The following is a 27,870-nucleotide window of genomic DNA, read 5'->3' on the forward strand; positions in this document are numbered from 1 at the left end:
GTCCGTGTATCACAACCATCTCTTAGTGGTTCTCATCTTCAGGTTTTTTTTAATTGATTTTAAAATGGTAGATGTGTGGACCAAATATATAAGGTCATGCTTTTCTTGTGGAAAAAATATTGTTTTTTCACAGTAATCTATTATTATATTATTTTTATACTGATATATTGTATCTATATATCACAATGCTACGTGCGACTTATTTGAAAGTGTTCTTTCAAAAAATAACTAAAGAAATCCAGGTAAAGAGGGATAAAAATGTTTTAATTGTTGAAATACATTGGTAAATTGAGTGATTTTACATTGCAGTACCAAACGGATACACATGGTCACTATCAAATTAAGAACTTTCCAAATATCCCACTAACCATCAGTGACAAGCCTGGAAAAGAGCGTGGAGTTAAGGCAATGAGATGCTCTGATCACACACAGGCAGAATGGGAGACTCAATGACTATGACGTACTTGTGGCTACATAAGCCTTTGACAAAAGAAAACAGGAGGATAATCAAAATGTGCACATGGCGTGCAAATCTCAGTTCACTTTTCTCAGTTTAAAGTATTGCAATGTAACACACTGTTCTCATAAAGAAAACCCTCTGACATTTAAATAAAGCTGAAAACCAAAGAGTAAAAAAGGAGAAGAGATAATAAGAATCAATTTAACAGCTTTACAGCTAAAAATCAGCATGACATAGAAATAGTGAAAGATAAGACAAATATATTACTTTGAGTAATTTGTTTATAGTGCCTTATTCTTTTAAGTTATAAATAGATTAAGGATTTTGTTATATAAAAACTATCAAAAAAGTATCAGTGAAAAGACATGATCTTCATGAGCTGTGGGGATGGCCAGGGTGAGGACGCAGCTGGAGCACAGTGGCCGGATGGGCAGTAACCATCTGTAAGCTCGTCTTCAGCCGGTGGACCACGGCAAGTTCCATAGATGAGTACTGTTTAACCAATTCTTTTCTAGTACCACAACATTCACTATATACCCATGGTTTTAACTATAAACTAAGAATTTTGGAGGAGGGGGGAGGAGCGACTGTTTACACTTTCCTTCGGAATGTCTGTGTGCACTACAATGTCCTGCGAAGCAAAAATTCCATCCAAATCTTGATGAGCAAGCTATGAAGGCAAAAAAACAAAAAAGACAAGAGTTTGCAAACACGAAAAGACACAACGGAGATAAAAATACATATATATCAGCTTTAAGCCTGCAAATTATTTACTGATTTTCTTTTTAGTAAAAGCACATGTTCAACATGCGTTCAATATTTATTTGAGACTCAATAGGTGGCCAGCACAGTGTGAAGCCCTGAGGATTCTTATATAAAGAGACAAAGTCACGTGGAGAAAGATTTCTAAACTAATAGTTAAAATACAACAACATGATGATGCCCAAACGTAGCTACACATCCACATCTCTGAGACAGACTGCTCAGTCACAGCGCCGTCCTTTGGCTGCCTGATCCGACCCTCCTGGGAGGGGTCGAGCCATCCACACTCTCCCGAGCTCCTCCAGGGGATTCTGAGGCAGCTGGCTCATCCCTTGGCATCTGAGAAGCATCACTGTGCTGGCAGGACTCCATACATCTAAATGGGCATAACTTTCACCCTCGAGTCATCTGTGGAAGAAACTACACCTTTGTACCGTGATAGAAGTAATTTTAAGAGATTCTGAAATAATTCCTCAATTGCTTCAAAAAGTAATCAACTTTGAATTTTGGTTACTGAGTGAGTTCAGTGGCTTTATTTCTAGAGAGATTGTTTTTTTGACCTAACATGTAAAAACAAACAAACAAAAAAAAGTGTTTCCAATCTTTTCCATAAGACATCTCCCTCTCCAAAGGACTGTGTCATCGGGGTTTTCTGTCCAATAACTTAAGCTCAGACGCCTCACAGATAAGTACCACAATGCATAATTAGCAACTAAGGAAAATGGACAGCCTTTCAACTTAGAAAACTCCTCAGGGAATTCAAAAGAGGCAAAGCGACTGTTTAGAAATTGAGTTAAGGAATGGGGGAAATTGAGAAGGGAGAGGGATGGTGACAAAATGACTTTATCTTCCTATTTACAGCCACGAGCAGTAAGGAAATATTCTAGCCAGCCGTGGAAAGTTATATGGACTGATGTATCAGCAACGCTGCTCACTGTCATCAGGGAATTCTAGGTCCCATACAAAATTGGACAGTTATCTTGTATAAGTCTCTTCTGTGAAAACTGAAATTGAGAGAGGCTGGGAGAAGGTAAGGATCTTCATCTAAGGTCCCATGTTAATAAAGCTACTGAGTCCCCTGCTATCTATGTACAGGGCACCTCTTTCCACTCTATTAATATGCTTTTTGAAATACACCCTGTTTTCAGGAGGGTAAACAGTAATGTATGCTTATTTTCAACTAGGTTACTTTTTCTATTTGATGCGAATAATAAAAATACTGCTGTATATAAGGGAAAACTGGCAGGGAACTTAGAAATCTGCCTGAGAGCTAGAATTCTATTAAAAATACTAGAAATAGAATATTCTTAGCAGATTCCTAAAGAGAAACTCAACAGCCTAATGTGGTTATGGGCACCAGGGGATAAATATCTGTGATGCTGTTGCCTTGATGAGATAGTTTTTGAAGAAGTGGCCACCCAAGATTGTTGGATTTCTTGTCCAGAATAAATCAGTTGTCTCTTTCCCCCAGTAGGGAAGCTTACTTGTCTCCACCTGTGAGCTTATTCTGCAACCCATCCCATCCCAGACCCTAGCCACCAGTACTGGCCCTGAGCAAGAAGTTGGTTCAATATTGAATCAATCTTGCTTCTGGTCTACCAATGGCTGGATTCTGGTTACAAAAAAAAAATGACAATTACAGCAGAAGCTACCATTTACTTCATGTTTAATCCTAACAAGAACTCTTCAAGCTGACCATCAGTTCCATTATTATGAATTACAAAATGAAGGTTACAAAGAAGTAACTTGCTCAGCTAGTATGTAAAAGAGCCTGAATTCAAATCCAAGGTTGTCTGACTCCCAAAAGAATATGGGCTATCTCAAGAGACAGGGCATTCCTGGTCACTGGATGTTCCAAAGGGGTGGGATGTCATTCAGCAAGACTGAAAGACAGTGCAGATCCGAGCACTGCATGCATTTTGGACCAAGTAAACTGAAGCTCTTTGCCTCTATGGAGATGCTGCTCAGCACCTTTTAGAGGCTGGTACTCAGAGGGTAGTTACTGAATGAAGGCTGTTTTTCTTCCGTCCTTGATCTTGTTTGTCTTCATTCTAACTCCAAGCTCTTCACCAGGTCCACAGCACTTCATCTTCTAGGCAATGGGTTCTTTTGTTCCTATTGAACGTATAATACCCAACCTGGAGATTCGGTCTATGACTTGACTGCTCCTTCCTGCGTAACAGCATCTCTGCACATTGATGACTGCCCATCTCTATTGGAGTTTTGGTATCGATACATCTTCTCTCTGTATATTAACTACCCCCTGGCCATCGCCAAACATTTAATATTGATCCTAATCTAATTCCCAGCCTCTCTAGTCTCCCCTTATCTGTCATTTACAAAGTCCTAGCCCCACAAAGATTTTGGCAATGAAGAGTGAAACTTCGGTATTTTGTTCTTATTGAATGAATTAAGTTGCATTTGAAAAAAAAAAAACTGCAAACAAAATTGATCTAATCATTGAAGCCCTCTTTATAATAAAACATGCTTAGTTCCATAGATTTAATCATGAGACCCCCCTCCAATTCTTGAAATTCAAGATTTCTTAGAAATACAGAGCTTTAATAGCTATATTTCATGCATCAAGGCTAAATATGTAGAATTATTTAGAAAAAACATACAGTACCTCTTGATTACTGAGTCAGGATATTATTTTCTTCTAATCTTAAAGAGAAAATTAAGAAAGTTAAATGCTCAGTTATAAAGAACATATTCTAGGTTCCTATAAGACTAAAAGTAGTTGTGACATATGTATTTGCTAGTCTAAACCATTAAGTAGAGAAACAGCAATGAAACAAATAGCTATAGTATGTTAAATAACAAAGGCTTGTGTAAAATTAAACATTAATAGCTCTTCAACTATATCAGACAACTGTACAGTGATCAGTAAATCAGCATGCATTACCACGAGCCACACTTAAGCTTCCTGCTTAAGCAATTGTTTATCTATGAGGTCATAATCGCACCTATTATCAAAAGCACTTCATTAGCCCCACAATTACTACTAAAACTCAGAAACTTCATTTCACTATACAATAGGCAGTTACGTTGCTTCTAATCACCAGACTACTTATCATCAGTCACATTTATAATACAGGCATTTACCTTTATATTCTACAAAAGCCCATAAACTTACTGAAACATTTGCTTTCATTTTCATACTGATCATCACTGAAATTAGCCAGAAATTTAAAATATCCATGAAGCATAACCACAAACAAGCTAAATTTTGGTCTGGAATTACTCCCATTATGTGGGTGGCAATTTCAACAAATGAGCAGACTGGGTTCTTACACATGGTTCACTGCAACTCAGTAATGTGTAGTCAGGCAAGCTGAAACATGCATTTCACATTTTTTTTCACAAAACAAAAAAAATATGTAGAGAAAGTAAATATCACATGGTTTTACTTACTTTTTCGTACAGTCTTTGTTTGATTGGATACCATATTGACAGCTTCAGACGGTAGACCAACATACACCCCTCCATAGTTTCTTCATGAAAAGAAGTAGATAATAGAAAAATAAGACCAAACTACGTGGTACTTTATATTTGCAGAAAGTGAAAGCATGAGGTCCTTCAAATAATTAGAGAATTATTAAAGTAACTCATGACTTTTCAAAAGTAGAATTCAGAATATTACTGTCCTTGGAAATATAATTGCTTTTCTATGTTAAAGAGAAGCTATATGTAAAAAGAAAAAGCTGTACAGAAGAACTTTTAGGTATTTTACTTGCAATGAGAAAGAAAATTTGGGATTTTTATAATTCAGTATAGTAATATATCAGTACAGTGACATTACAGTTAATCAGTCAACAATCATCAAGAATTCAGAGTGCTATTAGGTGCCATGGACACACACAAACATTTTACCTAGAGGCAGATATAAAGCGAGGAGAAAGAGAGAGGTGAGGAGTAATGAGAGTGGAGTGCAGTTAATCACAGGATGGCAGGACGGAGAAGGTGGGCAAAATGAAGGAACATCCTCTAGTTGGGGACAATGGCACATCCAAGGGCCCCAGGATGGAAACCAGCACAGGCTGTGTGCACAGGACAAACCGACCTTGCTTAAAAGAAGAAAGATTGTGAACCCTGGGCCAAGTTCTTTATCAGATCACATGCTCCTACCTGCATTCTCTGTGCCAAAAGTTTTCCTGGTGGAATCCTTATTGGCAATGTGCTACGGTGGTCGATTAAATCCATGAGTTAAATTAATGCAGGTTAAATTACATCCATAAAGTATGGCCAAAATTATTCAAGTTAAAGGCAGCTTCAATACCAAACTTACCTCCTCTTGTCATCTTCTGTTATCGACTCTTCTGTTCTAAAAGGTCAAAAACATTTGCTATGAGCCATATGGTTATGTAGTCAGCGGCCTCACTTTCGGCTGAGGAAAAGGGGACGGACTGATGAGTTAAAGCCACTTTTACTTCTAGTTCTTCCAGCGAGTTTTTCTGTAACAGTATTCTGTCTCCACCCAATCACTTACAGACTAAAAAATTGGTAATTTTCTACATACCGAAATGTGCAAATCCAGCAAGGGCCAACAAGCCCAACTGCCAAACAAAATGAACAACTGAGGGTAGCTGAGATTGGAAAGAGCACATAAATTAGGCGTCGGGAAGCCTGGGTTCTTGGCTTGGCTGCTCCCTGCCTGACAGACTGGCTATAGGCAAGTTACCTGCCTGTATGTCATCTGTAAGAGAAGAGGGCGATTCCCAAGGTCCCTTCCAGCCCTAACACTGTGATTTTTGTTTCTCTCATGCCAGTTCAGTGGCATAAATCTAGGTATGAAAGATTTCTTTAGTGCAAAAAGAGTTACATTGACTTTAACTTTCTTTTATCTAAAAAGCCAGCCATTTTATACATGATCTACTGCGAAGAGAAGGAGGAAATATTCAAAATGAAGTTTTTGGAGGGAATCACCCTTCAAAAATGCACAGCCTTTCCTTGAATAAGAGGAATCCATGTTCTACTAGAATTCCTTGGCATATTTTTAGGAGGATCAGGAAGCTTTCCTTGGAGCACTAGTTAGCATATATTAGTTATTTTTCTGAAAGAAAAAAAAAAACAAGACTCAAATGTATCTGGCTGAATTCAGCATGTAATTTAAAAGGGCTTCAGTCAAGGAAGGGGTAGCCTGAAAACATCTAAACAGCTTCACTGAATCTCCTAATTCTACATAATGTCTAATGGTGGTTTCACCCATTTAAAAGTTGTAAATGTATATGTACTTGAGATTTTGCTTCATTGCAACAGCCAGTAAATCTGAAGTCCATGAAGAAGGGGAGATTTCAAAATTATCTGTTGAACACTGCCCATCCCCACAGAAAATACTCCAATAGAAGCAAAAAGACACCTTGTGAGCTAATTTGTCCAAATTGAGCCCATAACCTGAATTTGCCAGGTAATTATCAACTTCATTTATCTCTTGCTAAAGGTGGATCGTTTTTTAATTCAAAGGTGTCAAAGTCATACTGTATTAGAAATGGTGTTATGCTTTTTGAAGTGGAATAACACTTCAAGGTGTTTACTACTTTTAATTGAAATGGATTTATAAATCGTTAATGCAGGTAACAGGAAAATGATGGCGACAAATTCATTCAAGATTATTACAACTGTTAATGTTGGCCATTCAGGACCAGAGTAATCATGACATTGTGTTTGAAGCTATATGCAACTGGCAGATGTGGACATATACAATGTCCCATTTTCTGCCACAGCTCTTCTCATCCAATGACATGGCTGTTTAATTCTTTCCCCTTTTGCCTAATTTGGCTCAAGGATATAGTCAAGGTTTTAAAGTATATTTAACTTCCCCAAGTGTAAGAAAATAATAAATTATTTTTAATCTATAATCTCAAATTATTCAATACCCTAAAAACTACTTGGTGTTCTCTATTATAAAGTTAATCAATAACCTCACACACCTAATTCGGAGGACATGATAATGTGGCTGCCATATTTATTGGATAATAAGTTGAGCTTCAGATACATTACAAAATCTTTAAAGATACCATTTATAAAAACTTATCAGATGTCCACTCTTTTAAACCTTCAAGTAAGTTTGAGTGCCTGCCTCTGTCTGTATGCTCCCATGCACAAGACAGCTGCCTCGCCCCTTCCTTCCACAATTATTCCACGACACAGAGCCTACAGCCTACAGATGACATGGATAAAACAGCATCATTGACGAGCCCTTCCTGTGTCAGATGCAGTGTTAGACACTTCATGTGCATCAGTGCTACTCCTCATAGCAGTTCTAAGAGTTTAGACCTGAGGAAATAGGTTCAGAGAGCCATGTCATTAACCAACATGCAAGTCCAACAATGAAACTCCATCAGACACCAAAACCATGCTCCACGTTCTAATGCAACACTCTGCCTCTCAAATAGGCAGATGTAATATAAAGGTCAAAACCACTTCCAGCAACAAACCAACTCTGTGACTTCCCCTAAAGTAGGAGCTGCCTTCGCAACATTCTTGCAAAAGCTTTCAGCCCCACCCTGTCTCACAACCTGCTTGTGTAACTGTAATTTAGCTAGCGCTGTTCTCCTGTTCCCTTTGATTCTCATCACAGTCCTGCAAGATGGGTATTAGCCACATTTAAAGAAGGAAAACAGGCTCTGGGAGGTTGAGTCACGTGACCAAGGTTACAGAGCCAGGAAGTAGAGCCAGAACTCAAAACCAAGGTTGGTGTGATTCCAGGTCCCGCTTCATCAACTGTGAGCCCCGGCTAATTGTATCAGAGAAACACCCCCATCTCCCAAGCTGGCTCTCTCCAATTCTCACCATCCCACTTAAGGGAAGTGGGGACCAAGGTGGCAGAATAGTCGTAGTCAATGTTTCATTAGCATTAGAAGAAACCTCTATCAGCTGCCAGGGACAATCAGTCTTTGCAGAATTTGTCAAATGGCAAGGTAACTCATTTTTATTCCGGCAGAAAAGCTCTCCTGATCAGCAGTCACATTAGAATCTATTCATCTAGAAAACCATGTCCAAATTGAAGTTAAATCAGAAAACGGTGGTTGGTCTAAACGAATCTCTGTGGCCAGAGGGGTCCAAGCCACTCTGTTTAGCTGCTTGAGAGCCAAGGGGTGTCCTGCCCTGTCCAAGAGGACAGCATCCTCCCAGCTGGGGTGATGTGGTCCTGTCCTGACCACACAGGCTGTACTTTTGGGAAGAAATGGCTCCTTAAGCATCCATAAAGATTCCTGGTAAAAGGAAGCCCCGAGATGTGAAGCCACAGCCCTGAAGAGCTGGTAGCGTCATCTCATGGTTACTGGTCACTCCAGGTGGGCATCTAAAAAATCCACCTTCTGATGTGGGGACTAACTCCTCTGAAAAGTCATAATTTCTTATCAAGAAAAAGTGGACATTATCTTGCGGCAGTTCAAAACTGGGGTGATAAGTTTATCTAATTGCTAAGCAACATAGTAAGAAACTTAAGTCTGGGATTCTTATCCCTGGGGATTCTCAAGTTTTGAATCGTGCCCTGGCTGTCCGAACATCTGGACTGTACCCCATTTTTAAAAATCGTTTTAAAAGAGTTCGTTATCAACTAGCCTTAATCGTCCATCTGCTGATATTTTCCTAGACATACAAGTGCGAAAGGGACCTTCTGGTGTGCCTGGGATGGTTCCCACAGGGAATTTATGTAATCTGAATCAAAGGCAAATAAATCTCACATCTTGGTAACAGAGAGCCTATGCAGCCTCATTGTAGGACACGCAGATTTCTGTTCAATTTCTGGAGTAATGAAAAAAGCCTGCCAGTCCTTCCTAAACCCTGCTGATGGAGAACGTCGGGCTGGCAGTGGTGCTCGGACCAGCGCATCCCCTACCAAAACCACCGGATGGATGAGCCACTCTGTTTTTCCACAGAGGACTCCATTGTTCTCCTTTTCTGGTCACAGCTTTAGTGGAAGGGCAGTGGCTATTGAGCAGCCAGCAGCTGTGATTGCTGATGGATTGCAAGATGTGTCCCCCAAACCAGTGAAGGAAGTGAGGAGGAAGAGCAGGACAGAAAACTCCAGGGTCCCCAGGCTTGGTGAGAACGGCAGCCGCTGACAATCTAGAAGGTCCTCCGTCACAAACGTCAGGATGCTGTTTTCTGCCAGTCCTAAAGCTGAGCAGTAAAGGCAGAGAATGAGATGGCTTCACCCTCCAGTCCTCCCTTAGAAAACAGACTGAAGGGTGAATTATTTCTTGCTGGAAATGATAAGCAAAGTAAAAACGAGGCTGATTCAGTCAATGAGCTGGAAGGGGCCAAACCACTCTGCTGCTCTTGTTAACACTGCCCAGGAGTTAATTAGTCCAAATGAGGTGGGAAGCCCCATAAAAAGACTGGTAGGGCCACTGCTCTCCTGCCAGCACCATCCAGTTCCCTGGCCCAGAGGTTCTATCTCACTTTTTGCCTACTTACCCCTAAAATTCTATCGGTTCCCTGAGCTCACTCCTGATTGGCCCATTTCCCTAACTTCTGATTGGTCCACTTGTAGTACTTCATTTGCATGGAGCTCACTCCTGATTGGTAATTTCTTTCGCTCCTGATTGGTCAATTTCCCTCACTCCTGATTGGTTATTTCTCTCCCTCCTGATTGGTCCATTTCTACAAAGCTTGTTCCTAATTAGTCAACTTTTGTTATACCTTATTTGCATATGATGTTGCAAAGAGTAAACCAGCAGCCTATAAAAGCCTGTGTAAACCTACAAACAGGGTCCAGAGCTTGGAGTGTTAACTCCTCTGGGCTCACTGGCATAATAAACCTGAGTTCTCCAACTCTCCGAGTGCTGCTTGGTCTCTCGCCCGGAGCCAGGTTGCTGTCACAACTGAGCTGTAACACATTTTTCTCAAACACAAATACCTCTTCAAATTCAGCCCACCCATCATCTTGCTCCCTTAGAAAAGGAGCAAGTGGACATGCATCAATCAGGAGAAATCTCCCATCATAGGAATCTGCTTCTAAATAAGTTTTAAAACAGCTGAAGAGTCAATGCCCAGACACCTAAAAAGTAGAGGTGAGAGAAGGGATTCATGGACAAGGACACCCCTCACTCTACCATAAATGGGGAAGAAATCTTCAGAGTAAGGCTTCTGTCAAGAGAACCAAAACAGTTATAGGAGGTAAGGAAATGGGTACTGTAAACCAAGTCGCCTAAAAGCAAAAAGTGAAAGGTAACTTTTGCCAGTTTCCCTCCTCCTTTCCCTGCATTGGCCGCAATTTCACCACCATGGGGCCAGAGGCTGAGGTCACTGAGGGGAAGGAAAACTTTTTAATCAAAAGCTCACATCCCATCTTATTTTTAAAAAAACCTCTTAAACCACAAGAACATTTCCTAAGAACCGTGGAACATGTATTAACAATTTTAGACTAGGTTTAAAAAAAAAGTACACTGGGCATTTCATTACATTGGGTCTCTTTTTGTTAGCAAAGATTTAGCTTTCTTTTTATCAAAGAACAGGTGTTTGAGGAGAAAGAATGTGAGTCCCAGGATAACCTCCTGGAGTAAGATCGAATGCTCACAGGCTCTGACTCAGAGGTGGGCGGCTGCATCAATGAAAACGTTTGCAGAGACCAGTGTGGTTATGGGTCTAGTACACCACCAGTCCCTCATGTCTCCCACTCTGGGGATTGTTGAAAAGACAACTCCTCAGGTGATAGTTTAAAAATGACACATCCTTGAAGAGTGGTATACCATTTGGTGATCTCTAGCTTACCAAAGCTGGCCCAATTTGGCCCTTCCACAGGCATGTCAGAAAAAGGGGAAGAAAAAAAAAGGAACCGTTGCTTTCAAAACTGCTTTCTTGTATCTCAGAGTTTCCATCAAATACTTCTAGCCTGCTTCCTGTGAAAGCAGCAAGGTCCTCCCCTCGTTCTACTCAAACTGGGTTTCTATACTGATTCAGATTCTCCAGGTAATGGCACACCCGTCTGCTTCAGACTAGCTTTGGAGACCTTTCCTAAATGAACCAGGAAGGCTGAACTTCTCTCTAACCATACATACGCTCTAACTTCCTGTAGGTCAAGTTCCCTACAAGTGAGCTGCCTCCAAACCAGCCACCCGTCTGTGGTTGCTCCTTGGGGCTGGTGGGCGTTCCTCTCCCTGCCCTCTTTGCGTTCACGTATTTTGTGCATATCTATCTAGAACCAAATATCCGCACAGAACATCTAAACCTTTCCATCAGTTTATACCACTCTGATTTCCATCTTGCATGATCACCTCAATGGAGAGAAACCTTATTCAGAGTTACGATGTCAAACACAAACCACTGCTTTTTTTCTTCCTCAGTAGTACTTTGTAAGCGAAATATTTTCGTCACTGTATTTGCTTAGCTTCTGGGGTGTATAAAATAGCTATCCCAAGCGACCTGCAAAAAGGGTTCAAAGGCAAAGCAATGGAACCATGGCGTGGGTACACCCTGTGCGCTCTCGGGAACACACACAGACGATAAACCCCGGGCAGCAGCCAGCCACTCCAATTAACATCTCCTCACTCATCGTGGCTCCAGTTTGCCTTAACATTCAGAAAGTTCTCACTTTCCTCTCCTTCCAAAACAACAGAGTTATGTGGCAAAGCAATGGTTTACTTTGTACTTGTTCATCAAGAAAAATGTTCTAAATATAGAGCTATTCTTATTAGTGGTGATCTAAGATGCAGAGAAACAGCCAGCCATCTTCTCTTTTTCCATATTTGCAGTGTCACTACAGAGGCCAAACTCGGGATCTGTAAATAGTACACATTCAACATGGAAACCTCAGGAGACCATGCATGTGGCTCCAATTATCTGCATTTTGTTACCATTCGTGACCACCTTTTGGCACAGGTCTTATAATGGGCAATGTTTGCTTCCACCAACCCTGCAGTCCTCCAGATCAAGTGTAATCGTTTTTCTTTATCATGTGTTTTTATGATGGCTCCTGCTTTTTAGGGTGGTTCCAACCAATTCTACCAAGCATTTCATTACATGTGATTTTGAACAGAATTACCATTTTAACACAGACGGTTTGGGCCTATATGCAATCTCATTCATTTCTTCACAATTTCAAAACTTCTTTGGACAGTTAGCTGTAAGTCTGTCTCCTTGGATGGGCCCCTGGGGCCAATACTGGTCCCTTTCTTTCTTCCAGAATGTCTTCCTGGAGAACATGAGTAACATTCACTCTGTATGGGGTAATGGATCAAGAATTAAAATGCAATTTCCCTACTCTTCTGCAGCTCTCCTTCTAAGCGGCACACAGTGTTGGGTTATTTCAACATGGGCTGTAGAAGTATCCTTCGCTATAAGGCAGGCAGGAGTGTTCTCTCCACCTACTTAAGCAACTATTGCTTTTCCTGAAACCCCTAGAAGCAGCAGCTTGCTTTCCCATATCCCAGTGTCTCCAAACAGGAGATGGGCCAGAATGCCCCCAACCTCCCCAAAGAGCACTTTCAGATGGGGCCAATTGCACCTCCACTCAAAAACTCTCATCTGTGTCGTCAGAACCCTGTCATAACAGCCCCAGGTGCACCGGAGATTTTCGCCCTGACTCAAAGGTTTTCTTCCTAACCATCATCATCTTAGACAATCTTAAATCCCATGAAAATCACCCAAGTCGACCTCTTGCTTCACATTTCCCTGACTTCCCCTCTCCCAACAACTTTTATTGCTACTCCAAAAACTACTCCCATGGGTGCTCCGTGGAGCTTAGTTCCTGGAACTGTTTCACCTCTGATGTTTTAGAACAGACAATCCCACTCCTTAGGGGAAAAAAAAATCTTCCACCTACCCCCACTGATTAAGAAGCCTCCAGTCCACCCACCGTCCAGGCTTTCCTGGTTCATCAGCCCCTTAGGGCTTCCCCTCCCCCTCTCCAACTTGGGCCTTTCAGTCCAGCATTTCAGCAACACTTGCTGGTCACCACCAATCCCTCTCTATCCCTGAATGAATCCACTCAACTGCCTTCTCCCTGCCTGCTCCTGTCCCACTGGGTCCCACCGAGGAAAACCTACCCATGTATTGATGGGCAACCAGTGGGAATGTAAGATTTCTAACCACAGCAAGGCTCTCCATGTATTGGGTCTTCTGCCATCAGGGATGCATGACAGAGACACTGCCAAATTTTTTCAACAATGCTTCAGCCACCTAATTCTAGCTACCATTTGCAGGGAGCAGCAAAGCATAATGCCACACACTATCAGGATACTGAATATACTGCACCAGTAACCACCTTGCGCAGTTACTTGACCTCTGTGTCCCATCTCCTCGTTTGTAAAATGAAACAGCAGCACTGTCTCCATCAGACTGTCACGGGGACTGAATGAAGTGCAGGAAATCATACCAACGCAGTTTTCAGTAAAGATGTGCCATTAAATTGAGAATGATGATGACAATGATAAATGATTACCCTGAATGGTTACTATCCCAATTTTATAGATAAGACTAAGGATACAACATCACACAGCTAGTCAATGGTAGAGGGAAGTTTAAAGACAGGTCTCTCTGCTTCCAAAATGCATGCTTTTTCTTTTTCTTTGTTTCAATGCTACTTCCACCCCATCCTCCTCACCCTCAGAAGAAGGCCTTGCCTGCCACTTCACAGAGGAGAAGTGCCATTTGTTGGAGAGGAATCAGTTAACACATGTGCACTAGACACGGGAAATTTATAAAGGATTCCAAGGAAACTCAGGAGAAAACTCAATTTTTTTTAAGACAGAACTTCAACACGTTTCATGTTAGCTCATTCCAAGATATTTGTCTCTATTGTTATTACCTTCCGTAACAATAAAATTGCTTTGTTAAGGAAAAAAACTTAATGAAATGTCGCTTTATAAGTTTTAACTGAAAGAAGTATTTGAATTACCTTATTCAAATTGAGTGGCTAAGATTTTTATTTTCAACAGCAAACATAAAATTTGAGTCAACTTGTTTAATGCTGTCTCTTATTTGAAACATATTTGTAAAATTCCTAAAAATAATCTTAAAATTTAAATCAGAAGATTTTTCTGAAATAACATGAAAGTTGACCTACATGGAGAACCTGCTTTGTTCCTGCCTAACCCTCATTTTGGTAACAGCATCCCAATTTTTCCTTGGAGAGGGAACCACCACTCTCCCATGGATTGGTCATATGTTAAGTGAGGCTAATGACACTGATTGGCTCTAGCAGTGGGCACATGACCCAGGCCTGGCCAATGAGAACCCCACATTCCCTGGCCCACTGCCTGGTTCAGAGAAAGGCACGTGACCCCACATCCTAGCCAGGGAGAGCCTGGCCCTAGGACTTTTGATCAAACTACAGGGAAAGAGAAGCTCTTTCTCCACTGGAATTAAGTTGATGAGCTACAAACTGGCCATCTCCATCACCACTTGGGGAAAGCAGCCTTAAAAATGGAGCCCAAAACAGGAAAGCAGAGATATGAGAGTTTCCTCCTGCCATTCAATCACCTGGATCCAGCTGTGACTGGGGCCAAACCCCTGGTGCTTTTCCATCACACATGCCAATAAATTCCTTTATGTTTGTTTGTTTAGGCCAGTTTCAGCTGGGCTTCTGCCATTTCCAACCAAAAATATCCCAACACAACCTATTTGTGCCAAATAGCTAAGATAATTCGCTGACATAAAATAAATGCATGGTTGATGTTGCAGGTTTGTGAAAACAGCCAAATATCATTGCACTGAATTCATTTGTTTTGCTCTGTATGTTACTGCACTGTGATTTCCTTTTGAAGCGAAAAGGAGAGAGAAAAAAAGTCACAATCCCTGATACACATTCCCTGATAATATGATGGTTAAATTTCCGTATATCTTCACCCATGCTTTCCTCCTTATCTCAAGTTTCTAAGGTAAACTTTCTGGGTTTTTAATCTTCCTTGCACATTCTAGGATCTTTGTCCATCAATTATTCTCTCCTTCACACAGATAACCCCTCCCCAAACCACCCTCTACTGGTTCCTACTCTTTCGGCTATGGTACACCTAGTCTCCATGTAAATAAATAAATAAATAAGAAAAATAGACTTTAATATGCAAAATCATCCTTACACATAATTAGGCAGAATTAATCACAAAGAAATGGAAGAAAATAGTGTATGATTGTCTCTGGCAGTAAGAGAATAGCTGGGTTGTTTTTCTTTTAAAAAAAAATGCTTTTCTGCACTTTCCAAGTTTCCTTAGTGTTACTTTGATAACAGAAATATATTTCTTAAAATATGCTTCCTCTTTAAGCTATCAACATCTTTCCACCCCTTACTGCCAAGCACTGTAAAATGAAAGACCAGGCATCACTTTCTCACCCGCGTTCGCTTCCACTCTGACTCCATTAGCACTCACACCGCTCAACGGAAACCGAGTCCCCCGGGGACCAGCGAGGCCATCACACCACATCCAGTGGCTCCTCTTCTCCCTTGAGTCCATGCGACCTCTTCAGATTATCAGCCATCCCTTCCCTTGGCTCAAGTTTGAAAGCACAGGGTTATCTTCACTGCAGGTTTTCCTTTCCTTTACATCCCCATTCGGTCCTTCCACAGGTCTTCCCAGTTCTATTTCCAAATGCTCCCTGAATGCATCAGCTCCGCTCCTCTCCCGGGTACTGTCTGCTGTCTGCCCCTCTCGTGGCCTCAGCCCCATCTCACACATCCCACTGCTTTGGGGGTCACTGCCCTGAAGTTCAAACATGGTCATGTAATTCCCCACCTGAAAATTTCTAATGGCTCTTGGATGCGCATAAAAACCAAGTACGGTTACTGGCCTGGCACCAAAGGTCCTTCACAAGCTGGCTCCAGCCCATCAGCCTCACCTGTCACCTCTGCCGGCTCTTCCCAGAAGAGTAAGGCTCTCTTCTGCCTCTTCTCACGCTCCTTCTCCCGCCCTGGGCTGCCTCTCTTCCACTCCCCACACACACTCCTGTGCCCCCCTTAAGACCCAGACTAGCATTAAATTGTGACTATTTTAACAATGAGCAATTCTCACACTGTACTTTAGACCTCAGTAGACACTGATCTACTTTGGGGCAGAAATATCATTTTACTTGTTTTTATATCGTGGCTTCTTGCCTATAAAAAATAGGCAAATAAATAGGAAAAGGGAGATACAGTTAAAAATCCCAAACCTTCCCTAGACAACTGATTTTTATTATGTACTAAGGAAGTAATTATAGTATTTCTGACTTCTAAAAAAAAAAAAAAATCAGAATTCCCCCAAAAGACTTTTTTGTGGTCTGTATAATATGGTGGTTGCCCTATTTGAAGTTCTGTACCCTTACCACCCATTACTTGAGTTTGGCCACTTCTTTTGATTCAGGATCAGTCTCCTTAGATTTTATTTTTAATTAAATCTTCAAAATAAAAGTTTAAATTACCTTAATTTCTTAGCTCTCCCTTCATTCACTGGCACCCCCTAATGTTATGGTCAAGATTTATAAGTCTATAACTTCTGCTTTAAAAAAAAAAAACAAAGAAGTGTTTTAAGATACCTTTTGTTCAAGAAAAAGTAATACTATAATATTCTTTAACTTTTTCCAATTAAATTTACTATATTTTTAAAAGGGTCATTTACTGAGTCAAGTTATATTTTTTCAGTTATAAAACCTGTAAGGTATACATAGTCACAGCAAGTTTAAATCTAGAGAATTCAGGATTTTAAAAAGAGTTAAGTGCCCTCTCACATCCTCGGGTAGTTAATGCTGTTGGCACAACGTCCACAAAGGCATCACTAAATCTTCTTAGACACCCCCATCCCTCCAAAAGAAAGGCGAAGTCACGAAATCAACCTCTCCTTAAAGAAAAATGATGGAATTCATTGGTTAAACACTATGTCCAAAGCACGACACATATAACTAGTGGCAATGTCTCTCAGTTCCCAGGGGGGAGAAGACAAGTCGATAAATAACTAGACCATAAGCCCCATATGATGTATCACAAGTGAGGTCCAAACTGCTGTAAAAGTCCAGAAGAGAGAGACACCCTATCCAGTAGAGATCCAGGAAGTTCTCATAAAGGATAAAATATAAACCCAGGAGAATAGATAGAATTTTTACAGAATTGGGGAAAGTGCCATTCCAGGCAGAGGGAATTGCAAAACAAAACAAAACAAAATAAACAAGCAAAAAAAAAAAAAAAAAAAAAAAAAAACCACACACACACACAAGGAGCTGAGCCAGAAAGCATGAGGCCAGCTTGAGCCCCAGAGGGTGGGCTCGCAGAGCAGGCCATCAGCTTACCTCTCACCTCTCCACCCTTGGCCTCGTTCACTCCCTGACTGCAGTGTTTTCCTTCCACCTCGTGCAGCTGAAATATAAATGGCCCCCCTGTTCCCTAAGGATTCTGGGCTCAATCCAGTGGGCATTGGAGAATAATCAAAGGTTTGAAGCAGCTGTTCTAAAAGGGCGAGAAATTAACCTTGCAACAACATACAGAAATGGAAGGGAGACTGTAAGGAGAGACCAAGAGACTGCAGTAACAGGCACAGGTGAAGACACTGAACACACTGTAACAAACTCGAACACTGCAACCAGGAGATTGAAGCAATCTCTACTGCTTCCTTTGTACCTAAAGTCCCATATAAAACGTTTATTTAATTCCCCCCCAAATTTTACAACCCTATTCTAATCTCTCTGGATTCCTCTTTGTAATAAGAAAAAGCCTGACTCTATTTTTGAGCATGACAGCTTTCAAGTCCCCCACTCCTTCTCTTGTCCCACACCTGTGCAAGCTGATGAGAAAGCCGGGAAGTCCCACCTTTGTCTGGTGGGGAAGACAGAGCAGGCACACCTCTGGCCACGCACAGGAGCCCTCGCCCCAGCCCCACTCCCCCACTGCAATAAAAACCAAGGCGCTCACCCCCTTCCTTCACTCAAACTGAAGGCACCAGTTTGGGACCCCACCCTGCTCTCCCCAGGAAGCCTCATTACATGAGTAATACAGCTTTCATGCCCTTGTGGTGCGTGTGTGGCACCATCAGTCTTGACATCCACACTGACTGGGGTGGGTGGGACGGAGGTTGAGCCCACTCTCCTGGTGTGTCCACAAACAATCTTACATAGTGAATGACTGCCATGTCCTTATTACATCCAGATTCGAGGTAGGAAGATGCGAGAAAGGGGCATGATGGAAACGCTGAAAGGGTTCCTTTGCTCCAGAAACCTCTCAGAGGGAGATGCCCCTTTATTAAGTGTCCGATGGTCTAAAGTCCAACTCAATATGGGCTACCTTGAGTGGTCATATATGTTTCCTCAAGTACCTCATTATCAACTTTAAAGCAATTCAGTGTACTTTTTGGTAAATGCTTGGCTCCCGTCTCTCCCTGTGGGCTATGTCTAAGATGTTGCATGTTCAAAGGAGCTAGATGCTTAATTCTCCCATAATCGCTTGCTTTCAATTAGAAGAAACCTCTATAAAAGGTGGGACAGAAACACAATTAAGCACTTCCCTTTCTTAAAGTGCTAAGGAAACTGAAAGGCTAAAATGAAAAGTCACAAATAGTCCCGTTCGTCAAATAGCACTTCAGGTATAAACCAAACGATGATCGTGATTTGTACACAGTACAGAAAGTATTTCTATGTATTTTCAGCCAAACCGACATATAATCTAAAGGTCATAACCATGAAAACAGTGTCTTTCTCATAAAGAATTTTAAAAATCATTTTATTAAGTACTTACACATCTTTAGCTGCTCCTGCAGGGCCTAAGGGGGAAAAGAAAAGATAGCTTTTCATTATCTTGATAGTATCGATACAAAAATTTTAAGCCCAATACCCAACAAAAATAATATTCTAGAAGAGCTGAGTTGAGAATATGATTTTTTGAAAGATCATTTCAAAAGAAGAAAAGGAGAGCAGGAAAACCATGAAATCCAAATGTTAGGTTTAGGCAAATTTATTCTGCTCATTTTCAACAATTCCTATACATTATAAGGTGTTGATTCTGAAAGGGGTATTATAGGCCATCCAATTTAATCTCCTCATTTCACAGATAAATTAACAGACAGATTTGAGAAATATTTTCTAAGCCACACACCTTCTAAGCTGGTATAAATCACCCTACGTACTAACCACAAAGTAAAGTCACAAGACAAAACGGAAAAGATGTCCTCAATGAATCAGGAAGTCTTAAGGACGCCAGCCCAGCTCCATAAGGAGTTACGTAACTTTCTAACTCTGCTCCTCTGTGCTACTGAACCCTCTCATTTCTGCTTCCCACTCACCAAAAACAACCCGTCTCTTTTGGATCCCATTCCAAATCACTTATCCCAGATCCTATGCCCACAACACAGGCCCATCTCCACTTCCTCCCTCTACTATCCTTACCTCAACAACACAGAACTGGGTTCCAACTTGATCAGCTCCATGGCATTAGGTATCCTTTAAAGTCTTACAACCTCACTGCCCTCTGGTGTCAAATGAGGGAAATAAGAGCACCTTCTCAAAGGTTATTGTCAAGGTTTTTAAAAGATGTCTATCCCTATCAAAATACCAATGACATTTTTCACAGAAATAGAACAAATGACCCTAAAATTTCTATGGAACCACAATAGACCCTGAATCACCAAAGCAATCTTGAGAAAGAACAAATCTGGAGGACTCATGCTCCCTGATTGCAAACTAGATGACACAGTTATAGCAATCAAAGCAGTATGCTACTGGCAAAACATGAACAGACACATCAATAGGACAGAATAGAGAACCCAGAAACATACCCACTACATATATGGTCCATTAACTTATGACAAAGGAGGGAGGATATACAAAGGGGAAAGGACAGTCTCTTCAATAAATGGTGTTGGGAAAACTGGACGGCTTCATGCAAAAGAATGAAACTAGACCACTATCTTAAAATCATACACAGAAATTAACTCAAAATGGATTAAAGACTTGAATGTAAGATCTGAAACCACAAAACTCCTAGAAGAAAACAGGCAATAAGCTATCTGACATCAGTCTTGGCAATGGATTTTTGGATCCGATTCCAAAAGCAAAAATAAACAAATAGGACTACATCAAACTAAAAAGCTTCTGCACAGCAAAGGAAACCCATCAACAAAATTAAAAGAGAAAATATTTGTAAATCATATCTGATAAGGGGTTAAATCCTAAATATAAAGAATGCATAAATCTCAACAGCAAAAGAAAAACCAATCTGATTTTTAAATGGACAATGGACATTTTTCCAAAGAAAACAGACATTTCCAAATAGACATTTTTCCAAAGAAGACATACAAATGGCCAATAGGTATATGAAAAGATGCTCAACATCACTAATCATCAAAAAATGCAAATCAAGGGAGAGGGTATAGCTCAAGTGGTAAAGGGCATGCTTAGTATGCACAAGGTCCTGGGTTCAATCCCCAGCACCTCCTCTAAAAATAAATGAGTAAATAAACTTAATTACCACCCCCCCCAAAATAAACCAAAAAATTTTTTAAATTCATATTAAAAAAAAAGAAAAATGCAAATCAAAACCACAGTGAGATAGCAACTTACTTCAGTTAGAATGGTTATTATCAAAAAGAACAAATAACAAGCGTTGGCAAGTGACGTGGAGGAAAGGAGACACATGTTTATTGTTGGTGGGAATGTAAACTGGTGCAGCCACTATGGAAAACAGTACGGACCGGTATGGAAGTTCCCCAAAAAATTAAAAATAGAACTACTAATAATCTAGCAATTCCATTCCTGGGTATTTATCCAAAGAAAACACAAATACTATTTTGACGTTACACACCTATGTTCATCGCAGCATTATTCACAGTAGCCAAGATTGGAAACAACCTAAGTTTCCATCGATGGATGAATGAATAAAGATGTGAGTTATATATCTATAATAGATAGGCAGATATAAGAGGATAGGATAATAGAATGGCATTCTACTCAGCCATAAAAGAGTGAAATCTTGCCATTTGCAACAACATGGGTGGACCTTGAGAGAATTATGCTAAGTGAAATAAGTCAGACAGAGAAGGACAAATACCGTGTGATTTCACTTATATGGGGAATCTAAAAAACAAAACAAGTGGCAAAAAAATTAAAACAAAAATCATAGGTATAGAGAAAGGTATGCTGGTTGTCAGAGGGGAAGGGAGTTGGGAAGTGGGCGAAACAAAGTGAAGAGGGTCAAGAGGTACAAACGTCCAGTTACAAAATAAATAAGCCATGGGGATGTCACGTACAGCACGGTGACTACAGTCAGGAATATTGTAGAACATACTTGAAAGTTGCCAAGAGAGTATAATCATAAAAGTTAGTTCTATGGGCTGACAGATGGTAGCTAGACTTACTGTGGTGATCATTTCACTATGTGGACAAATACAGAATCATTACATTGTACATCTGACACCAGTATAATGCTATATGTCAATTACACCTCAGTAAAAAAAATAATAATAAATTTTACCAAAAAATGTAAATAGCACAAAGTCTGGCACATAAAAATAGCTCAGTAAGTTGTTATTAGCAGTCACATATTCCATAATCTCAATTTTCATATCTATGAAATGGGAATTAAAATAGCTTCTGCCGAAGTCACAGAGATGTGAAAATAAAGGAAAATGTGCTACAATGTAAGCAAGTAAGTCTGCGGAAGAGGGTACTGCCAAAATTGTCAGAACTATGCCCCAGTGATATTAACATAGGATCTGTGACACTGCAAACTCAAAGCAGAGCATAAAGGTAATCAAGGCTATGCCTCGAACAAATTCTTTGAAGGCTTTGACCAAACCTGAACTTGGTAATAAACTTAGCTTCTCTACTCAGGAAAGAGGAACATTCCTGCTCTACAACTATCATTAAAGTTATTTAAGTAAAAATCGCTTTGGAATCTGAGATAAAGCCAAAAAAAAAAATCCTAAAATTTAAAAAAAAAAAAATCTTAACATAACAACAGTGGAGTCTTTTGATAGGAAAAAATAAACAAAGGATTAGTGCCACCAAAAACCGTAAAAATGAACACTGTATTTCCGAGTTAAAACAAGCATGAGAAACTGGAAGAACGTTTAGAAAGAAAATAATCTCCTCATTTTCTTATTTTCATTTTCATGGAGAAAGATGAGGAATGTTTGGGAGGGTTGTCATGGACAGGGGAGGGGAGAGCAGAGGAGCAGGACACTGATTTCTGTGAAGTCTTACAAAGAAAGCGATCATAATTTGAGGACCACAGTGCTCAGCACTGAGAGATGAAGGGCCACCCAGCACCACCCACAGGGAGGGCATCCCACTGCATCTCAGGGATGGCAGCAGGGTGGTAGAACAGAGTGGAACTGGGAGGCAGAAGACCCAAGTAAAATTCCTGTTTCAGTATGTGGTTAAACTGTCAGTAAATCACTCCGCTTCAGTTTCTAAACTTGGCCTGACAAAGGCAGCTGAGAAGACAAAGCACAGGAAACATGTGTGAAATTCATTTCAAAACAACCACACCTAGTCTCCTCAGTACTTATTTTATTTTTTGCTTTTCAATTAGGGAAGAAATTTTTTCCCATTTTTTTAATTGAAGTATATAGTTGATTTACAATGCTGTATTAGTTTCTGGTGTACAGCATAGTGATTCAGTTATGCATATACAGATGTATATTCTTCATTACAGGTTACTGCAAGCCACTGGATATGGTTCCCTGTGTTATACAGGTGTAGGACCTTGTTTATCTGTTCTGTACATAGTAGTTCGTATGCGGCAATCCCACACTCCCAATTTATCACTCCCTTCCCCCGTTTCCCCTGGTAACCACAAGCATTTATTTGAACAGCTACCAGGAACCCTCCACCCACTTCACCTTGATTGCACCAGGCTCCTGGCACCCTCGGGGCCTCTTCCCTGCTGGGTTCACCATCTAACATCCTAGCAGGCCCAAGGCAGACAGATGCCTGGCGTTACCTTGCAAAAGGAAGTCAGCAGATCATTTCTTCTGTTCCCAAATGTCCCTCATTTAAAGGGCACCGTCTATTTAATAACTGCAAAGGTGAGGCAGGGCAAGAAGTCAGAAGCGCTTCATTTTTTTAAAAGGGAAGAAAATGTGCATCTTAGAAGCAAGGTAGCATGGGATTCATGATAAGCTTATAACCAGGGCAGGTAGAACATGACTCCCCAACACAGAACTTCTCAGAGAAAAAGAAAAAAAATTACAATTGTTGAAATCCTGGGCAAAACTATCAGAATATCTAGGTGTATAAAATGTGAAATAGCTCTTTATTTTGCAGAAGTACAAAATCATAAAATCATTAGAACTAAAAGAAAAAATATTACTACCCTCACTACAATATTTTAATCACACTTCACCTATATATTGATGAAAACTAACCAGATGGAGAACTCTACTCTTGATAATTTATGCAAAAAAATACTTTGACTAGAACTATTCAGAGTGGCAAAATCCCATTTGCTTTAAATTGTGTTGATGGTTCATGAGATTCAGCACTTATTAAACAAATATTTATACTAGTGTATCAGCTTCTTTCTAGGCCCCTGGGATAGAGCTTTTATCCCTTTTAGTACCACTTCATTTCTAGCCAAAAGGACTCTTTACTGTTTAAATACAGCCTTGGTGCATTAATATAAGGGCCTCAGGAGGAACAGTGATGGAAGGAAGGTAACAATGGTTCTTATGGAATAAAAGCACCACAAACTATAAAGACCATTGGAATTTTTGTGCATCGAGATTTTACAACTATTTTCCAAAATTTTATTAATGATAATTGTAATTTTAAATATCGTCCTAAAAACAGAAGGGAAGGAGGGAAGGTCTGCTCTCAGAAAAGTAACACATAGAGTTCCAGGGACAAAAAGTCACGGTAAATGGTTCGGGAATGTAAGGAAGAACATCTCTTTCTGAGTGTAACTGTTTCTTTAACACTTAAAGACTGGTGGTGGTTCAGTGTCACTTCGTTTCCCCATGATTGTGTACACCTTTTACTTTTGTCTAAAGATTTAAAAATTTTTATTTATGAGTCCTGAAGTCAAAAGTCTCAGTCACTTAAAAATGCATAGCAAACCCAATTTATTCAAACATTTAAAAACTTAATCTGATATTGTGGAATCACAGAAGATATTTGGTCTGTGTTCCCTGTTCCTGGCACAGTTTCTAGAACCCTTGGGATTTCCTGAGTGATAAGGGAGACGGGAGCCTCCTTCATTCTAAAGAGGAGACTCCTGGCAGGACCCTAGACAGCTTCAGGATGGGGGCTGGTGGCCAGAAAAGCCCAGTCTGATTACAAGCTTGGAACTTTCAGCCCCATTCCTTGTCCTCCCATAAGAAAGAGGAGCTGGTGACAGAGATCATCACCAATGGCCCATGATTTAATCAACCCTGTCTATGTAATAAAGCCTCCTAAAATGATGGGGTTCAGAGCTTCTAGGTTGGCGAACACGCCCAAGCGCCAGGAGGGGGCGCACTCCAGCTCCATGGGGACAGAGACTCCTGCGCTTGGGAGCCTTACCATCGCCCTAATTCCTCTCTGTCTGGTGATTCACCTGTGTCCTTTACAATAAACTGCTGTTTAAACCAGTAAGCAAAGTGCCTTCCTGATTCCTGTGACTCATTCTAGCAAATTATCAAACATGAGGAGGGCTGTAGGAACCCCCAAATTTGTTGCCAAGGCAGACAGAAGTGCAGGTAACCTGGGGACCCAGTACTAGCTCCTGGTGTCTGAGGTGAGAGCATCTGAGGGGCTGAGCCCTCAAACCCGCGGTGACTGACGCTAGCTCCAGGCGGCAGTCAGGACTGACCTGCATCGCAGGACACCAGTTAGTGTCAGAGAACTGGGGAAGTCGATGGTGTCCGGAGGGAAGACACCTCTCAGAATGTTTCTCCACGTTTTATAAACATCTGGTGCTCTGATAAGTAACTGAGGCTCTGAAATCCTTCACAAATCACACCAAGATTGAACCGTGCTGTATCTGCTTCAACAAATAATTATTTATATTCCAAGTATAGTTTTTTAAACTGTATTTTCTTATTTTCTAATTTTATCCCATTCCCAAACAAGTGCAGAAAAGCCTTCTGTATCAGTTTCGTAGGGCTGCTGGAACAAACCACCACAACTGAGTGGCTTAAATAACAGAAATACGTGCTCTCGGAGTTCTGGAGGCCAGAGGTACAAAGTCAAGGGGTCAGTCGGTCCAAACTCCCTGTGGAGGCTCCAGGGAAGAATCCACCCCAGGCCTCTCTTAGCATCTGGGGGCAGTGAACAGGCCCTGGCATTCCTGGCTGCTTCTCTGTTCTGCCTCTGTCCTCACATCACCTCTGTATCTCTGTCTTCTCCTCGTCTGTCTCTTATAAGGACACTTATCATTGGATTTAGGGCCTACCCAGATAATCTAGGATGATTTCCTCACCTCGGCATCCTTAACTTCATCATATCTGCAGAGACCTTCTTTCCAAACAGGAGAACATTCCCACGTCCCAGGGATTAGGACACGAACACATCTTTTGAGAGGCCACCCTTCAACCCACTACACCTGCTTATCCCTGTCCTCCTCCACCCCTTCAAAACCAGAAACTCTCTTTTGAAAAGTAATGCACAGCAAAATTAATAATTGGGGAGAATTAAATTCAATATGACATATCATACACGCCACAGACAGAAGTTTGTTCCTAGTGAATGATGAAGCGAGGCAGCTGCAACGCACGTCAGATCAGCTGTGCTAAGTAGATACACATAACACCTCGGTTCCTATAGACAGACGTTTCTTCACCATCTCATCAGTCTGATAACTTAAAAAGATTGAGCTGCACCGCCCAGTATGTTTTCAACATTGTTCACAATCCTGTATTTATTGTTATGGGTTTCCTCACACATGCCAAATTCTAATATAAACAAAGTATTTCTCTTTTAAAAGAAAGGTCACATACATTTTTACACTTGAAAACATAGTCTATTAATGCCTTTTTCATCACTATAACCTATGCATTTGATAGTTTATGTGACATATTAGAATATTCACAAGTAAATGAATTGCTAAATCACATATTAAATTGCATCTCTTTGTTCAGACTGATAATTTAAAATACACACCAAAAAAACTACATCCATGAAGAATTTCTAAACGGTACTAAAGATTTACAAATCATTCTTTCAGCATAAATGATCAGAAACATAAATGATTATGACTCTTATGGGAAATAATACAAATATGTAGGAACGTTTTACTCTTTATTTCTTTTATAAAAGAAGAACGTCTCACTGAGAACTGTAAAAACATAACTACAGAAAAATAAACAAAATTCCCTTTAATTGTGCAGCTTGCTATGTCTCCTCTGACCCGTAATAGTTCTAAAACTATGTCATAGCCTCAACTTGGCCGAAAGAAGTAGAACAACAGCTCTTGAGTTCATATGAAGTGACGTTTATTTTTCAATAAGCTGATAAGAAATACAGATTCATAAGTCATTTCTTCAGTCATGGAGAAAAACATTCAGGTCAAGGTGTCCTAGAAATATAAAATGTTTAAAGTATACTTGACCTACAGTATTAATCTCAGGTGTACAACAAAGGCTTTACTATTTCCACACACAAGTGATGACACACAGTATTTGTCTTTTTCTGTCTGACTTGTTTCACTTAGCATAACATCCTCTAGGTCCATCCATGTTGTCACCAATAAAATGATTCATTAATGAACATGGAAGCTCTTTGCTTACAGGTTGTCCTTGCTGAGCAGCTACAGTCTAGGCTGGTAAAAATTAATAAACAGAGGCCTAAGCTAACACATTGACATTTACCTGCTATAATTTAAGCCATGTCTTGATTGAGCTGTAAGTAGCTCATGGCAGAACTTGGGTCACCTTTACAAACCATTCACATCAACTCTTGGGAGCAAGCGAATCTCATGATTCTGTTGCATCAGTGGGAACTGTCTGAGCAGAGGTGCCATTGACATCACGTCAGACATGGTATATCCAAGAGTGGAAGGACCACTGGCGCCCTCCCGCCTTCCCTTTAGAGGAAGCAGCATCCCTTGCCAGTCACCCTCGCTCGAACAGTTTGAGTTCATTTTCACTTCTCCCTCCCCCTTCCTCTGTCACATGCGGTCCATCCTCAGCCAGGCTGGCCTCCGGGGGTCCCTGACATCAACACCCCCACCACTCACTGATGACCCTCTCACGTCACTGACTCCTGACAGCAGCTTTAAATTATGTCACTCTATCCGCTGGGTCTTTCCTTCTTCATCAGCCATGAATGTCTTTCCCTATATTAATAATATAAATAGCATATAAAGTACTTATATGGGGCACTGTTCTAAGCACTTTCCATGTATTAGCTCATTTAACCTTGAGTAGGTTCTATAATTACTCTCCCATTTTACAGTTGAGGAAACTAAGGTACAGTTTAAGCAAGTTGCCCAAGGTCACACAGTTGATAAGAAGGCAGGATTCCAACTGGGGCCTTCTGGCTCCAGAGCCTTCTCTCAGTTCTGAGGCTCTCCTCCTCTCCGTCCTCCTCGCGCCCACCCTAACCATTCTCACTTCCAACACACTGCAACCAACATGAACTACTAACCCAGTCAGAGACTGGTCACTACCCTGAAATACACTGGCCCTGTGTTTTCACACAGCACAAAAAATGCCCTCCCTTCTGCTCTCTGCTTATCCAAATCTTACCTATTCTTCAACGTCAAATTGAGTCCCACTTCTTTCGAGCAGGCTTCCTTGACTGCTTAAGGTTTTATTTCATTCTCTCCAGTG

The 27,870-nt window shown here is 40.7% G+C and overlaps 1 protein-coding gene across 1 annotated transcript in view; it reads right to left on the reverse strand.

Moving 5' to 3' along the window:
- Nucleotides 1-243: 243 nt before the first annotated feature.
- The window catches only part of C12H12orf75 (chromosome 12 C12orf75 homolog), a gene marked incomplete at its 5' end in the record, with an annotated part of 32,900 nt that continues 5,273 nt past the window's right edge, over nt 244-27,870 (reverse strand). The window contains 5 exons of the mRNA XM_032493435.1: nt 244-1,130; nt 3,849-3,886; nt 4,637-4,716; nt 5,511-5,546; nt 18,861-18,885. Of these exons, the coding sequence (XP_032349326.1) occupies nt 3,882-3,886; nt 4,637-4,716; nt 5,511-5,546; nt 18,861-18,885 (146 nt within the window). The remainder of the gene's footprint in view (nt 1,131-3,848; nt 3,887-4,636; nt 4,717-5,510; nt 5,547-18,860; nt 18,886-27,870) is intronic.

The sequence above is a fragment of the Camelus ferus genome, chromosome 12 (assembly GCF_009834535.1).
Source record: "Camelus ferus isolate YT-003-E chromosome 12, BCGSAC_Cfer_1.0, whole genome shotgun sequence".
Taxonomy (NCBI): domain Eukaryota; kingdom Metazoa; phylum Chordata; class Mammalia; order Artiodactyla; family Camelidae; genus Camelus; species Camelus ferus.